Source organism: Psammomys obesus, unplaced genomic scaffold (genome assembly GCF_907164565.1).
Source record: "Psammomys obesus unplaced genomic scaffold, mPsaObe1.curated_primary_1811, whole genome shotgun sequence".
NCBI classification, from domain to species: Eukaryota; Metazoa; Chordata; class Mammalia; order Rodentia; family Muridae; genus Psammomys; species Psammomys obesus.
In genome coordinates this window covers 16,950,681-16,967,166 of record NW_026585504.1, presented here as the reverse complement: position 1 = coordinate 16,967,166, position 16,486 = coordinate 16,950,681, and the positions used below count along the sequence as shown (strand labels likewise).

At 43.1% G+C, this 16,486-nt stretch overlaps 1 protein-coding gene across 4 annotated transcripts in view; it reads left to right on the top strand.

Annotated features, from left to right (window-relative positions):
- Positions 1–16,486, top strand: part of Bub1b (BUB1 mitotic checkpoint serine/threonine kinase B) — a 48,802-nt gene that overhangs the window by 13,194 nt on the left and 19,122 nt on the right. For all 4 annotated transcript variants that reach the window (XM_055603797.1, XM_055603813.1, XM_055603805.1 and 1 more), the window contains exons 5-9: positions 5,271–5,467; positions 7,485–7,654; positions 9,855–10,075; positions 10,387–10,478; positions 12,431–12,660. In XM_055603797.1, the coding sequence (XP_055459772.1) occupies positions 5,271–5,467; positions 7,485–7,654; positions 9,855–10,075; positions 10,387–10,478; positions 12,431–12,660 (910 nt within the window). The remainder of the gene's footprint in view (positions 1–5,270; positions 5,468–7,484; positions 7,655–9,854; positions 10,076–10,386; positions 10,479–12,430; positions 12,661–16,486) is intronic.

The following is a 16,486-nucleotide window of genomic DNA, read 5'->3' as shown; positions in this document are numbered from 1 at the left end:
TCTGGTGCCCTCTTCTGGCGTGCAGGCACACACGCACACAGAACATCGTATAAATAATAAATAAATCTTTACAAAGTTTTGAAAAAACAAAACATGTTGAGATTAGGAGAACACCTAAACGCACCATCATTTCTTAGTAGCTTCTATGTTTATTTTTTTTACAAGACTTTATTCATTTTTACTTTATGTGAGTGTTTTCCTGCATGTGTGTAAGTGTACATGTGTGTTCTGTGCCCTCGGAGGGCATTGGATCCCCTTGGAACAAGAGTTTCGGTTGTTTGTGAGCCTCTCTGTTGATGTTTTGCACGGAAGCTGGATTCTCTGCAAGTGCAGATCCTTTTAACTACTGAGCCAGTCCTCCAGCCCCAACTTCTGTGTTTGATGACCACTGTAAACCCAGACCTGTTAGTACAGGCCCGTGATCCAACTCCTTGTGAGGCTGAGGCAGGAGGGTCACAGGGCAAAGCCTGTCTGGAAGTCAGTAAGACCCTAATTCAAAATACAGAAGGCAAGAAGGGATCAATTTCCCTTATGGGTCAAGTGCTTGCCTAGTGTTCAGTGGTGGGTTCATACCCAGGTAATGGGGAAAAATTATCAGTCTGTAGTGAAATAGAAATCCTCTCTCTCTCTCTCTCTCTCTCTCTCTCTCTCTCTCTCTGTACATGGAGTGACAAAGAACATATTAAACAGCTTTACTTTTTCTTTCTTTGTGAGGGTGATCAAAGGTGTAACTGAAGGATTCCTTACCCTGTCCCTGTCTTTTGCTTTATGAAAAGATTTTTCTAGTCAAAGTTGGTATTTTGATTTGTTTGATTTTGTTTTTGGAGACAGGGTTTCTCTGTGTAGCCTTGGCTGTTCAGGCTGGCCTCGAACTCACAGAAATCCACCTGCCTCTGCCTCTGCCTCTCAAGTGCTGGGATCAAAGACATGCCCCCCCCCCCCCCCCAGCTCAGAGTTGTTTTATAAAGGATCCCTATAATCTAGCTAAGAAGAAAATTATCACTAGAAAATCAGTATTTTTAGTTGAGGAGATAAAATTAGCGTAATCATTTAGAAGTTGCCAAAAAATGTTTATTTAACTTCTGAATCTATTCATCCAGCCATATTGTCTTTTTATTTATGTTATATCATAAGTGTTCTTATCCGGCACTGAGTAATTTGACCTTTACTGGCCACATACAAGAGCACAGGCCACTCAGAAAGCTGGACATACAGATTGTGAAGCTTTATTTGTGTGATGGCAGAACCACAGAATGGATTTTAAACTGACACCACACTCAGTAAGTTTTCCTAAAGCACCATCATGAGAAAACGTCCCTAATTTAGGTGGAAACCAAACCAAACTCGAACTGTGAAATGATGATTATTTTTGTTAAAGCTATAAATGGGAGCTGGACAGAGTAGCACAGGTCTGTGCTCACACTACTCCAAAATGAGAAGCAGTAGGGTCCTCACAAGTTTGGCCTATTCTGGCCTAACAGAGAGTCTGGAGCCAGCCAGAGCTACGTGACAAGATCCTATTTCCAAAAGCCAAAACAAAATAAGATTTTAGGTGGAATGCTTGATTCCATTCACATTTATCAAATGGAACATTTCATTTATTCCAGACTAGTCATAAAATGCTGGTCAGAGGGAGGGATAGTTGTAGGTAGCAATTGCTTTCTACCTTTGTGGAGACTATCTTATTAGAGTAAATATATTTGAAGCCATTGAGTGTAAATGTGGCTGTTATACAGAAAGAAAAATCCCAAATGTTCGATTTTTACCAATAAAGACTCAGGACCCATCTGTTGGAGTGAAAACCTGCTAGCTCAGAGAGACAGAGAAAGCACCCAGCTGGCCTTCCCACTCAGTCAACATTCCAGAAGGAAAAAGCCAAGAGATCAAGGTCAAAAGCCTGCTAGCTCAGCTGACTGCCTAGGAGGAAAAAGCCAAAGAGCCCAAAGCTCCTTCTACTCCAAACTGTCTTAAATACCCTTCAACTCAATGCCCCTCCTTTCTACTAAATCCCTGTCAGCTGGTTTCTTGTTGGTTAACCTTATTTCATCCTGTGTACAGAAATTAGATTAAAGGTGTGTGCTAGGGCTGAGCCACAGCATAACCACCAGTTTACAGTAAACAGAAAGTTCTTGGATTTAAGGTGTGTACTAGGGCTGAGAAGCACCAAACAAAAGACAGGTTTTTACAGTTCACAATGGGATCAAATATCTTGCAACAAGTAGCAAAGCCTCAGAAAAGGCTGCATATGTTAAATTGTTACAGGAGGGTGTAGGACCTCATATAGAGACTAGTGTTGCTGGGTAGGAACAGCTCAACATGAGAGCAAAGTGTGACTTACTGAATTTTAGCATTTCAAGTTTCCATAACCCTTTTAGAAAGCAACTTAGGACTTTTAGCATTTTAGCAAACTTACTACTTTGATCTCTAGGGGTTTACTGGCTCGCTTCCTGTGTGTGTTACTGTGTATTTCTGCTTATGTGAGCCATCTCCCCAGCCTGCTTCAATTATTTTTAAATGGACGCATAGTGTTGATACGTCTAGTTGATGTTCTCTAACCTGTTAACCAATTTTTCTGTATTTAAACAACTTCTAATTTCTCCCAGTTATAAATAAATGTTTAAAAAATCCCTTCGTGCATTTTACGCTTGCCTCTTCAACTTCTAGAAGGGCTGGAATGGTGGCCTGGTTGATAAAGTGCTTGCTGTACAAGCGGAAGGACTGGGTCCTGGTGAGGCCCAGCACCCATGCAAAGCACCTGTAGTCCTAGTGCGGTGAGTCCTGGAGCTTGGTGGCTCTGGAGGAAGGCACTTAATCTCGGGCCCCCGTAGGCACCTGTACACCTACCTGTACACCGCACACATACAACACACACAGACGGAGGGGAGACAGGCAGACACAAAATTAATTGGAAATAGTTCCAAAAGCATGGAAAATGATGCATGCTGTAATTGGTGTGGCTACTCGGACTGTCAGGCCTGTGCAGCAGCTGGGTAGCCCTCTATCCATCCTTACTTTCAACTGGGATCATTTTGGGGGCTGGGCCCAGCTGCTCATGTACCCTTTTTGCATAAAGAACTTCCTGCCCTTTAACTGCAGGAAGTACTGCTGCCCAGTTTCCAGCCGTCGGGGAAGAGCCCTGATTTCAGCCGAAGGTCAGGCTCCCTTCCTGGGGCCAGAGGCCTTTGGCGGCTTTGTGTGGAGAGAGAAAGGCCCAGCTTCCCTGTCTCAACTGGCAAAACCCCTGTAGACCCATCCTACCCAGGAGGTCTCCCCCATGGGGGTCCTTGTGTTTGCATTAAAAACGGAGCGCTTGTCGTCCTGTTCTCTTTCTAGGGGCTGATCCTCAAACACTCCTCCATTAACCTTCCAGTGGTGTCTGCCTTCAGCAAGACTGGACTCCCCAGTTCTCTGTAGTGCTTAAACTCTGATTTGGATTAGTTTCTAATAGTTTAGTGGAGTGAGTGACTGAAGTAGACTCTGTGACATCAGTCACAGTAATGCAAACTGTGTAGACTTGCTGTACGTTCTGAGTGCAAATTTGCTGCTTATTCTAATTATGGACTTGTTGTGTTAAGTGACATTGAATTGTTGCTCAAGAGAAATTTGAGGCCAGGTGTTGCAGGATATTTGACCCCATTGTGAACCCCAAAACTGAGCTGTAAAAACCCTGTTTCTTTTTTGGTGTGTTTGAGCCCTGCCGCACACTTTTAATCCAAGAACTTTCTGTTTCTTGTAAACGGGTGATTATGGTGTGGTTCACCCAGCCCTAGAACACACCTTTAATCCAAGAGCTTTCTGTACACCGGATTTAAAAAAGTTAACCCCTAGGTCAAGAGGCAGAACAAGAAACCAGCTTATAGGGATTAAGGAGTAGGAGGGACTTTGAGTTGAGGGGTGTTTAAGACAGAGTGGAGAAAAAGAAAAGGCTTTTTAGTTTAAGTTCTGGCTTTAGCTTAGGCTTCAGCTCCTCAGCTCCCTGTCTTTTGGGGTTTAGGGCTTGCAAGCCTTTGGCCTTGGGGTTTTTTGTTGTTGTTGTTGTTTTGTTTTGTTGGCCTTTTGCTCCTGGGCTGTCAGTTGAGCTAGTGAGCCTTTAGGTTTTTTCCATCCGGACCTGAGCTGAAAAGGAAGGCCAGCTGGGTGCTTTCTCTCCCTCTCCGAGCTAGCAGGTTTTCACCCCAGCATCTGGCTGCTGAGTCTTTGTTGGTAAAGTAGAATGGTTGGGGTTTTCATTTTTGTTTATAACAACAGCCAGGTGTGGTGGCTCTGTAGTACTAGCACTTGAGAGGCGGAAGCAAGACAACTACCACTGGTTCAAGTCTCCTAGTCTACATAATGAGTCCAGGTCAACCTGGACCACGTCTAGGAAATCAATAAATGTATGTTATGTATATATGAAAGAAGACTACAGTGAGATAAGATTTTCCTATAGTCAACAAATGTGGACATATGTCAAAGCATTTAGAGTATGGAATTTTTATTTTTCCTCTCTTGCTATTAAAATTGTAAACACTAGCCAGGTGGTGGCACCACAGACCTTTAACCCCAGCACTCTGGAGGCAGAGACAGGAAGATCTGAATTTGGGCCAGTCTGGTCTACAGACTGAGTTTCAAGATGGCCAGCGCTACACAGTGACATCTTGGACATCTTGTCTGGGGAAAAAGAGAAGGACAAAAAAAAAAAAAAAAAAAAAAAAAAAAAATTCTACACTATTCCTGATCTTAGAAAGTTCCTTAAATACGAACTTGACCAGATCTTACCTTTGCTTTTAAATCTCTCAGCCCAGAATATATTTACTATCAAGTAGAAGCAAAATCAATTAGTTTGATATTTTTTTTTTTTTATTCATTGACATTTAAGACTTTTAACAGCCCTTTAACTGGTAACAGCCCTTTCCTTCAGACTCCCCGCCTACCCCTGCCCTGAGAAAGCTTGTCCTTGTCTTCACTTAGGCCAGACATAAAGGGAATAAATGCCCTTCTCTACTCATTCTGCATATGATGAGGGTCCAGTTCTCTGTCAAGGCAAAGTCAAATGTCACCTCCTGTTTGAAGCCTTCCCTTCCCTTCCCTTTTCCTCCCAGTTTGATCTCCTATTCTTTCTCTTTCTTGGGTTCTTATCCCAGGTATATTTTAATTCTGGGATAATTATAAGATTCATATTCTTCAGTGCAAGAACTGCATGTATTTTCCCCAGTGGTGGTTTGGCACGAAACAGGCATCTGATAAGTGAAGGAAATCTGTTAACTGTTACCACTTTTAATATATTTCAGGGGCATTTGTGCAATGAGCCTTTGGATATGTACAGCTATTTACACAGCCAAGGGATTGGTGTTTCCCTTGCCCAGTTCTATATTTCATGGGCTGAAGAATACGAAGCTAGAGAAAATTTCAAGAAAGCGGACACAGTGTTCCAGGAAGGGATTGAACGCAAGGCTGAGCCCCTGGACAGACTGCAGTCTCAGCACAGGTAACCTGGGACTTGGAGCCTGTCTTAACCCTTATTTAAATACCCAAAGAACACTTTGTCCTGTTAAATTAAGTACTGTTGGGCATTTAAAGACTTTCTTTGTCTTACTATAAAATCCATTTAGGTGCGGTTATGTGTTTGGCCATTCTTAAGTATGAAATGATTCCATTCCCTGAACAGAATCCAATTCTGTGTTTTTTTTAGTGCCTATTCCTTCCCTAACCCTCAAAAACACCCTTCTGTCCTGTAGTTTTGCTTTTCCCAGGATGTCACAGAACAGCCAGTTATAACCTTTTGAGTTTAGTTCCTTTAACTAATACTGCTTTTAAGAATTCCTCATATGAGCCAAGCGTGGTGGTACATGCCTTTAGTCCCAGCACCTGAGCGGCAGGGGCAGGCAGATCTAGTCTAGGACAGCTAGGGCTACACAGAGAAACCCTGTCTTGAAAAGCCTTTTGTAATGTATATGTAAATATTTTTTCCTAGAACAAGTAGTTTTTATTTAAAAAAAAAAAAATATGGTGTTGGGAGATAGAACCCATTAACTTCATTCATTAGTATCTGTCTAGTCTAATTCCTAGCACCAACATGGTGGCTTGTGTTCTGGAGAACCCAAGGATCTAATGTCTTCTGGCTTCCACAAGCCCCAAGTACATATATGGTGCAAAACACCCAGACATGTAAAATAAAAATTAATTTTTAAAAAAATGCTTTTACTTTTATCTGATGCAACATAGTTATAATAACTACTTTAAATGTCATTCGCATCTTGGTAATCTTGGTGTTGGTATTTGTTACTTGTCTTTTTCTGTAAGAATTAGTCATATTTGCTGTTTCTTTATGTGTTAAGGAAGTATGAATTACATACACGGCGTTCACTCTGATAGTGTGTCAGATCCTGTTGATTGGCAGTCTCTAGAGAGTGAGTGGTGATGTTGTCTTAGGTAACTGAATTCCAGATGTCACAAATTCTTACCTTATGTTGTCAGTCAGCTTTAAGACCTTTGTGATGCTGTTTTTATTTGTCTCCTACATGTACTGCTCAGGTTAATGTGAGGCTTGGGCAGCGGATTACATCATAGTTCTCAAAGCCTCTTCTGTGTGCAGAGCTCAGTAGTGAGCTCAGGGCAGTTAGGAGTTCCAGTCTTCAGCATATTCCTTTCCAGCATTATTCTATAGCTTTTGGCCCTCAGAATCCCCAGTTCCCCTTTCTTTGGCCAGAAAGATAAGGTTTCTTAAGGAGCTGTAGGTTTCTCAAATCACAGTTGCAGTGGGTCAAAAACCATAAGAGAATAAAAGCTCAGTGGAGGGTGAGCTCCACTCTTACACAGTTCTCTTGCTTTTGTTGACCTTCCAGAGTCATGGGTTCTTTTTATGTGTTTAGAGTTTTACATTTAAGTGGTGGGAAAGAGAAGCTGCAGTGGGTATGATTGGGTCCTACCCAGCACCTACAATCTATTTGCTTTTTTGTTTTTCCGATATACTTTAAAATCATAGCAGCAACAGCCAAAAATGTTAGTTTTGAAATTTCTGCCAGCTGTGCTAAAGTAAAATGTCATGTTGTATGTAAACTCATCTCATATGGGTAAGAAAAAAATTGTGTATGTTGAGGAGGGGATAGATGTGGCAGGGTACTAACATTTGGTGGGTCTGGGTGAACGCTATTTGGGTACTCATTTACCCTGTTCACAATTCTGCACATTTTATTTTCAGACTTATAATAAAAAGTTTCTGAGAGATGAATTTCATCGATTTTCTAGCCTTAACTTATCCTTAGATCAACCTGATGATGACTTTAGAGTGTTTTCAGTTGGCCAAACGTACATTTTTAAGGGACTCTTAAGTCATCCTGGCCAAGATGTCCTTATGTCTTAAACTCACTCTCCTTCTTCCTAGAGAATTGTTTTTTTGGAATAGTTGTGTTTTTTTCTCTAGTCTGCTGTTATTGTAGATTTTTAAAGTCTGGTAAGAACTGCTCGTGTCTATTGGAAGCTGATTGCCCTTTGTCTTGCTTTAGACAATTCCAGGCTCGAGTGTCTCGACAAGCTCTCTTGGCGCTTGGGAATGAAGAGGAGGAGGAAGTCTTGGGGTCTTCTGTACCACAGAGAAGCACACTAGCCGAGCTGAAGAGCAGAGGGAAAAAGGTGGCGAAAGCACCCATCAGCCGTGTCGGAGGTGCCCTGAAGGGTGAGCTCATTAAATGTTACCTGTAAATGTGTTGTAGGCAGATTCTGTAAGAAGGCAACACATAAGTGTATAGGAGGGTGCTGCCCTAGTTTTCTGAGCGCTAGGTAGCAAAAAGGAAAGCCAAAAGACAGCTAATATCATAGGGTGCAGGGAAGCCAAAGGTGGCGGTTATAGGTTGGGACTTGGAATGAATCTGATATTTGAGATGTGACATTTTCTCTTTCTTTCTTTTTTTTTTTTTTTTTTTGGTTTTGGTTTTTCGAGGCAGGCAGGGTTTCTTTGTGTAATAGCTCTGGCTCTGGCTCTGGCTGCCTGGACTCACTTTGTAGACCAGGCTGGCGTTGAACTCACACAGAGATCCTCCTGCCTCTTGCCTCATAGTGCTGGGATTAAAGGTGTGCCACCGTGCTTGGCTGAGATGCAACATTTTCTAAACATTGTAATTGAAAGAAGATGTATATAATATAGACGGTATTATCAAAGTAAAGCTTAAATGCCCTAGTTTCTTCGAGAATGTAGTTGACACCATCTTCAGCTGTTTGGCACCAGAAATGGACACTCTCTGTGTACCCAAAGATGGCCAACAATAGTTTTTCTCTTTTTATTGAGTCAGCTTCACACAGTTCAAGTTGGCTTCAAGCTTGGAATTTTCTAGGGTCTGGCCTTGAACTCCTGACTCTTCTCTTTCCACGCACAAGTGTAGGACTGCAGGCATGTGCCTCACACTTGGTATAAACTTTTTTTTTTTTCTTCTTAACTAGCAATCAGAATGTGGATTGGAGAGCTTAGACCTGGGGAGTAGGGAGTAGGGAGTATCTAGTGTCAGAGGCTATTCCATGACAACGATCGCAGTGGGGCTTAAAAAAATAATTTGTCTTACCATAGTAGGTACCCCTAATAAGTGGGCTAGCTTTGTGTTCGGTGGTTCTAGTACATCTCTATTAATTTCAAGTAAGAGAAACTGTAAAGCTGAAAAAAACTTAGGTTAGTTTCTGATAAAACTAGATAACGTGCTAAGTGTGGTGGTACACGCTGTTGATCTCAGCACTCCAGAGGTAGAGTCGGGGGAATTCATGGGTTCGACGCAAGCCTGGTACACAGAGTGAGTTCAAGGACAATCAGGTCTACACAGAGAAACCCTGTCTCAAAACAGAGAAACAAAAACAACCCTAAAACCAACAAAAATATTAGACAGTATTGTGACTGAAAGAAGATGTAGGAGTTATGGAAAGACTGGATGTGGGGCTTGTCTGGCGGTGGGCTCCTTTTGTATAGCACTTAGAAGACAGGCCAGGAGATCTGTGTGTGAAGCCGGCTCAGTCTACATTCAGTTCCAAGACAGCCAGAGCTATAGATAGTGAGACTCTGGGTGGAGAGAAGGCCCAGGCGTTAGAAAACGCGCAAAGGTTAAGAGTACTTGCCATTCTTCCAGAGGACCTGAGTTCTGCTCTCAGCATCCACACTGGATAGGTCATAGCTACAGGGGACCCAATACCTCTGGCCTCCATAGGCACCTGCACTCACACACACATACCCACGTGCAGACACATACCCCTACACATAATTAAAAATAATAAAGACAAATCTTAAAAAAAAAGGAAAGACTGAAGTGTTAGGACAAAGGAAAAGGTAAAGAGAAAATAAAGTTGTTATTAGTTGGAGAATTCATTGAGAATTTAGTACTATTTTTCACTAAGATTTTATTTATTCTTAATGATTAATATGGTTGTTGTTCTGTGTATGGGTGGGTCCGTGTGAGTGCAGGTACCCTTGGAGGCCAGAGGAAGGTTTCTAGAGCTTCAGGTATTATGAGCCACTCCATGGAGGTGCTAGGAACTTAGCTGCTGAGTCATCTCTTCACCCCAACTTAAGGTTTTAAGAAAAAAAAAATTATTTTCTTTTTTTGTTTGTTTTTTGAGACAAGGTTTCAGTGTCCCGGAACTCACTCTGTAGATCAGGCTGGTCTTGAACTCACAGAGATCCGCCTGTCTCTGCCTTCCAAGTGCTGGGATTAAAGTTGTGAGCCACTACCGCCTTGCCTGGAAGGAAAAAAGAAAAAAAAAAAACCCAAACCTTTAAGTCTCATTTTGAGTCTGTGGTAGAGGAAATGGTCCTCTAAATTTGGAGCAGAGGGTGCATATCTTATACGGATTCCAAGTTGATAATGCTTTTACATGACATCCTCATCTTTTCCTCCTAGCTACGGGTCAGAGCAGAGGATTCCAAAATACGGTTCCTCAGCAGATAGGCAGTAATCGCAGGATCACTGTTTTTGATGAAAATGCTGACAGCACTTCTCGAGAAGAGTTATCTAAGCCTGTTGTCCAGCCATGGATGGCGCCCCCTGTCCCTAGGGCCAAAGAGAAAGAGAATGAGCTTCAGCCGGGCCCATGGAACACAGACAGGCCCTTGGACTATAGGGTAAGGACGCACAGTATTTGTCAGTCTAATGAAGACTTCAGACTGGTCTGTCTTGGTTTGATCTTGTTTATGTTGTTTGTTTGAGACAGGTTCTCATTATTTAGCTTATGCTAACCTTGAACTTGCTATGTAGTCCAGGCTAGCCTACAACTTTTCATGTTCCTGTGTCAGCTTTCCCTGTGCTGGCATTATAGTCATGCATCGCCCTGCCTGGCTGGAGTTTTAACATCACTTAACTCCTTGAATATTTAGAGATTGTCTACATAAGTTGTGGTAGAATGATCATTTTAATTTTTTTTTTTCATTTTTAGCCTCATGGCAATCCAGTTCCAACGGCATCTGTAACCACTGTGCTTCCCAGCTTTACTCCATATGTGGAGGAGAGTGCTCAGCAGACAGTAATGTGAGTAGCTCGCAGAACTGTTTGCAGTGGGACTTGCTAAAGGTGGGCAGAGGTACCTGTTAGAGTCCCCAACGCCTTTTGTGGGAGTGAAGGCAGACACGGCTCTGTGTCTCCTTTGTATTCACTGTATATGCGGGTGAACTTAATAACTAAGGTTATGGTCTAACAGACATGACCCTATAATAATCCAAGTGAGACATGCTCTAGTTAGAAAGTGGAGTTTTCTCTCTCGCTCGCTTCTCTCTTCTGGGTGTCTCTCTTCTCTTTCCTAATCCTTAACACAATTATAAAAAAATTTGTTTTAATGTGTATGAGTGTTTTGCCTGCATGTATGTATGTACCCCACATATATGTCTGGTGTCCACAGAGGTCAGAAGGGAGCACTGGATTCTCTGGGACTGGACTTACAAGCAGTTGTGAGCTACCACGTGGCTGCTGAGAATTGAATTTGGGTCCCCTGAAAAGAGCAAGTGCTCTTAACTGCTGAACCAACTCTTCAGCCCCCTAAAATTTTGGTTATAAGAAAAATTAGGCTAAATGATAGATAATCAGCCTAAGCTTTAGTCTAATCTTTAAAGATTGTAAGTTCTAATACTAGGTTCAATTCTGAGTTTCAGTGTAAGAGTTCTCATGGCTGGGGCTGGAGAGATGGCTCAGTGGTTAAGAGCTCTGTCTGCTCTTCCACAGGTCCTGAGTTCAATTCCCAGCAACCACACATGGTGGCTCATATACCATCTATACTCTTTACTGCCCTCTTTATGGCATGCAGATGTACATGCACATAAGAGCATTCAAAATAAATCTTTTTTTTTTTTTTTAAAGAGTTCTCATGGCTATACGTGTATTTATTTTTTTAAGACAGAGTCTTTGTGTAGACCGTGCTAGCCTTGAACTCAGAGATCTACCTGTCTTTGCCTCCCGAATGCTGGGATTACAGACACACAATACCATGCCTGACTCTCTTAGCTAATTTATAACTCACACTATCTGATAGGAACCATAAGAATCTGTCTGAGCATGAAACACGGGAACTCATTGGAATCTTATAGAATTGATGTTGAGCTTTATGTCATTTCCATTTTTAAATTTATTTATTTTTATTATTTAATTAAATTAAAACAAATTCATTTGTTTGTTTTGAAACAGGTCTCACTATGTACCATGGCTGTCCTGAAACTTGCTCTGTAGACCAGGCTGGCCTTGGACTCACAGCAATCTACCTGCCTCTGCTTCCCTAATGCTAGGATTCTAGGCATGTGCCACCACTCTGGCTAGCTTTTAAAATTCTATTGTAACTTGGGCGTGTGTGTATGCAAGGGTGCATGTGTGCATGCCTGCGTGCATGCCTGTACATGGTGTGTGTGGCTGAGAATGCTGCAGGGCGTGTGTGGAGGTCAGAGGACCACTCACATGCTGGGATTGTACTGGAGCACCCTCAGGCCCAGTCAGGTTGTCTTTCTTTAATGATTTGTAGTTGTTCTTCATAGGTTAGGAGAACCATTCTCTGCTGGAGTTTCTCCAGCCTATGTTAATCAACTTTCTGTCACCGTCATATACTGACACAGCCAGCTCCTAAACAGAAAAGATAATTTTTAGCTCAGGGTCTCAGAAGTTTCAGTATGTGGTCATTTGGACTTGGTGACTTTAGTTTAAGTACTAATTCTCTTCAAAGCACAGGCGGCTCGCAGAACCCATACCTCCCCGCCCCAGTGTTGGGGAGCAAACTTTGTACCTTGATTGTTGTAAGCAAATGTTCTACCTCAGAGTCCTAGAACATAATTACTGGTGGTTCTTGTGCATTATTTTCTCCCCTTTTCTAAATGTTACTATTTTGTTTGTTCTTTAAACAAATCCATAGAGCCCCACTGCTGGCATTGTCTGTCTGTTTGGGCAAAACAAATAAATAACTCATTTTGATTTTGGAGTAAATGATAGTTGTTTTGCTTCCTTAGGACACCATGTAAAATTGAGCCTAGTATCAACCATGTTCTCAGCACCAGAAAGCCAGGGAGAGAAGAAGGAGACCCCCTGCAGAGGGTTCAGAGTCATCAGCAAGGGTGTGAGGAGAAGAAGGAGAAGATGATGTACTGTAAGGAAAAGATTTATGCCGGAGTGGGGGAGTTTTCCTTTGAGGAGATCCGAGCTGAAGTGTTCCGGAAGAAACTGAAAGAGCGAAGGGAAGGTACGTGGGTTGTCGTAAGAAACTCTTTCCAGGTCTGAGAGAGGTTGTCTCCATCACCCGTGCTTTCGTGTGATGATGTTTCTGAGGTTGTGCAGCTTTTCTCTGTATGTACAAATATATATATATACACTGTACATATGCTGAATTCTGATTGCTGCCTCCCATAAAACCTCTTGATGGAGGAAGCAGTCTGCTCAAGAGAAAAGCAGAAAAGATCGACTGCGGGAGCATCCATTGCTCAGCAGAGGTAGGCAGCTGTGACCCTGCCACGCAGACAGAGCGCCTACCCCTCAGGTACTTTCTTGATACACCTGCAGTCATATCTCAGTCACTTAGACGAGTTATTTGCTCCTATTCTTTCTCATGCTGATATTAAGGGACAGTTTGGAGATTGAGGGGAACAGAAAGCAGTCCCTGCTCTGGGCTGTATGTTCTGGGTATTAGGAGGCAGCAGACGGAGCAGGGTGTGCTCATCCACAGAAAGTGAGTGTTGGAGGCTTTAGGGCGTTAGAACAAGAGGGTAAAATAAATTTCAAATGATATGTAGGAAAATGGCCCCTGTGTGCCTATGTGGGAAGAAGGTAAGGCTACAAAGTGAGGGGCCAGCTGAGTGAGGCTTTTTGCTTTTTTAGTTTTGCTGGTTTTGAGACAAGGTCTCATCTCACTGTGTAAAGCAGGTTGGTCTCAGCCTCTCAAGGGCTGGGATTAAAGGTGTGTACCACTACCCCATACTGAGCACTGCCTTTTTGAACTCAGGAACTGGAGGTCTGGAGAGATGGCTCAGCAGTCAGGTAGGTCATTAGCTGCCCTTCCAGAGGACGCAGCACACATGTCAGGGCTCCTTGCCATCTGTAACTGGTGCCAGGGATCCAACCCCCTCTTCTGTGGCACCAAGTACACAAGTAGTACAGAGGCGGGTGCAGGCAAAACACCCATACGCATAAAATGTAAAGAAAAAATAAAAACAGGAGCAGGGGGTCAGTAAACCAGGTAAAGGAATTTGCTGCACAAGCCTGGTGACCTGAGTTTGACCCCTGAGTTTGATCCAAAGATGGATGGAAGAACTGACTCCAGAGCAGGCACATCACATACTGTGCACACCCACGATAATAATAGTAAGTTTTTAAAATAGGAACGAGCTGAGGGTGAAGCTCAGTGAGGAGAGTGCTTATCTCGTATGTGAAGACCTGGGCTCAGAAGTCCCTGCACAGAAAACCCCCCAAGCTCCCAAAGAGCCCTATCAACAGGAGGTACCCTGGTAAAAATATTTTCTAAGGAAAATTATTGTGGAAAGAATATTAAAATCTAGAGGGCTTCTCTACCCCATCTAGTTCCCAAATAATTGAGACAGACCTTTTAGAATAATAAAAGCTTTAAGGCACCATAACTGAGCAGATATCAACCCTCTAAGCTATTTTGCTGTTTCCCACTTACACGTCTCAAGTTACTTGCCATAATTGTTCCTGCCTGAGCTTCTCCTGTTCCAATCTGGCCAGCCCTGATGGTCAGGTGCTCATGGTCCATACTGTCCCATGGCGACCTCCTCTCTGGCTTCCTCTTCTGCTGCTCTATCTTCTGTTCCTCTCCTCCTCCTCCCAGCCTTGTGGTCCCTCTCAGGACCCAAGCTCCACCTACCTCTCCTGGAACCGAAGCTCCACCTACCTCTCCTGCCCAGCTATAGGCTGTCAGCAACTTCACTTAACCAGTCAGAGAATATTGGTGAGCAAAGTTTACACAACATCACTTATTGTACATGAGAATGTGCTCATGTAGATACCAACTAGATCTTGGTGCCCAATATTTAACATTTGAATAATAGCAGCACCACATCAGCCCCAACAGAAAATTTCTAGTTCATACCTCTATATGGAAGTCAGATACATTTTATTCTCAGACATAAACCCCCATGCTGAGTGGGATTTGGGTAGATAAACTCAGTTTTCTCTCATATTTTCAAGTCTTAACAACTGTATCTCTGATTTTCTCCCACTTCATTGAGAGAACTGAAGCATTTCATTTCTTATCACTGTCAAACCTGCCATCTCTACCCACTTATTTTGCCAGGCATTCGTTCTGTAAATACTGTTTGCATTTCTCTATTATCATCATATCCGTGTAAATCCATATTTTTGAAGTCCTTTATTATCCCCGTGTTGTTCTCAAGCCATTAGCTCATCTTTCCACTTCCCCGAAGAGCAAACTTTCTATTCTTTAAAAAAGAAAACAACATCAACAAGAAACTCATATCTGCAGGGGAGGGGAGCCTGTGCCCTGCACTCACGGGGAGGCAGGAGGACAGTGTGGTCGTTTCTCTCTACCTTTAGCTGACTTCTGGAGACCAGACTCGGGTTGTCAGAATTGCACCTTGGGGTGGCAAAGGCTTTATCACTGAGCTGTCTTCCTGGCCCCCTTTTATTTTTCTCAATGTTTGTATGTTGGGGGTGGGTATAGGGTTTGCGTTCTGTCTTAGTTACTGTTCTGTTGCTGTGAAAAGACACCATGATCAAGGCAGCTCTTAAAGAAAGTGTTTAATCGGGGCTAGCTTACAGTTTCACAGGTTTAGTACGTAAACCTGTGGGACTTAGGCATGGAGAAGGAGCTGAGAGTTCTCCAACCGAATCTGCAGGCAGCAGGAAGACAGACACTAGGCCTGGCTTGGGCTTTTGCAACCCGAAAGCCCCCAGTGACACTTCCCCAACGAGGCCACAACATAAGGCCATACCTTAAAAAGGTTGTATACCTCCTGATCCTTCTTAAGTAGTACCACTCTCTGATGACTAAACATTCAAATATATGAGCCTATGGCCATTCTTATTCACACCAGCACACATCCACATATGTATGTGGAGTCACATGTGTGAACATTTTTGTGGAGACCCGGGGTTGACCCTGGGAGTTTTCCTCCATCACTCTTCACAGTCTTCATGGAGGTATAGTCTGGATGAAAGCCAGAGCTCACATGTACTACTGGTGGGCTAGCCAGTTCTCCCTGGGGATCCTGTCTTCCCCACCTTCTAAGTACTGGAATTATAAGTGGGCCAGCACCCTCACCCAGCCTTTTTTTGGGTGCTGGGAATCTAAACTGCAGTCCTAATGCTTGCATCCCACACACTTTTAACACTGGGCCATCTGCCCGACCCCAGACTTTCTTGGAAAGTCTAGTCAATCTTCTGGTCTTGCCAGTGTTCTCTTAGGCAGTCCTTTTACTCTTGTCAAGCGGCTCTGCTCATGGTCATTAGAAGCCCTTTCGCCAAAGCCAGTGCCTGTTTCTTCACAAAACACCATTTGACGACCTCTCCAACCCCTTCTTACTATGCAACAAGCAAGCTGGCTTTCCTCTGGATTCAATACAGTAGTCTTCCTGTATTGACAAACCTTCCCTAGTAGACCTTTATGTGACTGATCCCTCATTTGGGCTTTAGCGCTGCATCAAAATGGTACTGGTCTTTAGTATATCTTCATCCACTCATTAAACACAGTTTTACTCCCTCCATTTGGTTCTGCTGTTGTTCAGGCTTGTACTATAAGCTGAGTTCTCTATCACTGGGCTATAGTCTCCATACCACCTCCACTTAAATTTGGTAGGTTTTTGTTTGGTTGGTTTTGGTTTTCCTTGCTTATTTGTTTGAGAAATGGTCTCATATATAAGTTAGGCCGGCCTTGAGTGTGCTGTGTATCGGAGGTTGATGCAGCCCTGTGCCGGGTTCATGCAGTCCCAGGGTTTTGCGCAAGCAAGCACTCTGCCAACTGAGGTACATTCCACGCCCTGTTTTCTAGATAATTTTGGTGTTTTTGAGACAGTCTTGCTTTGTAGCCCAAGCTAGCT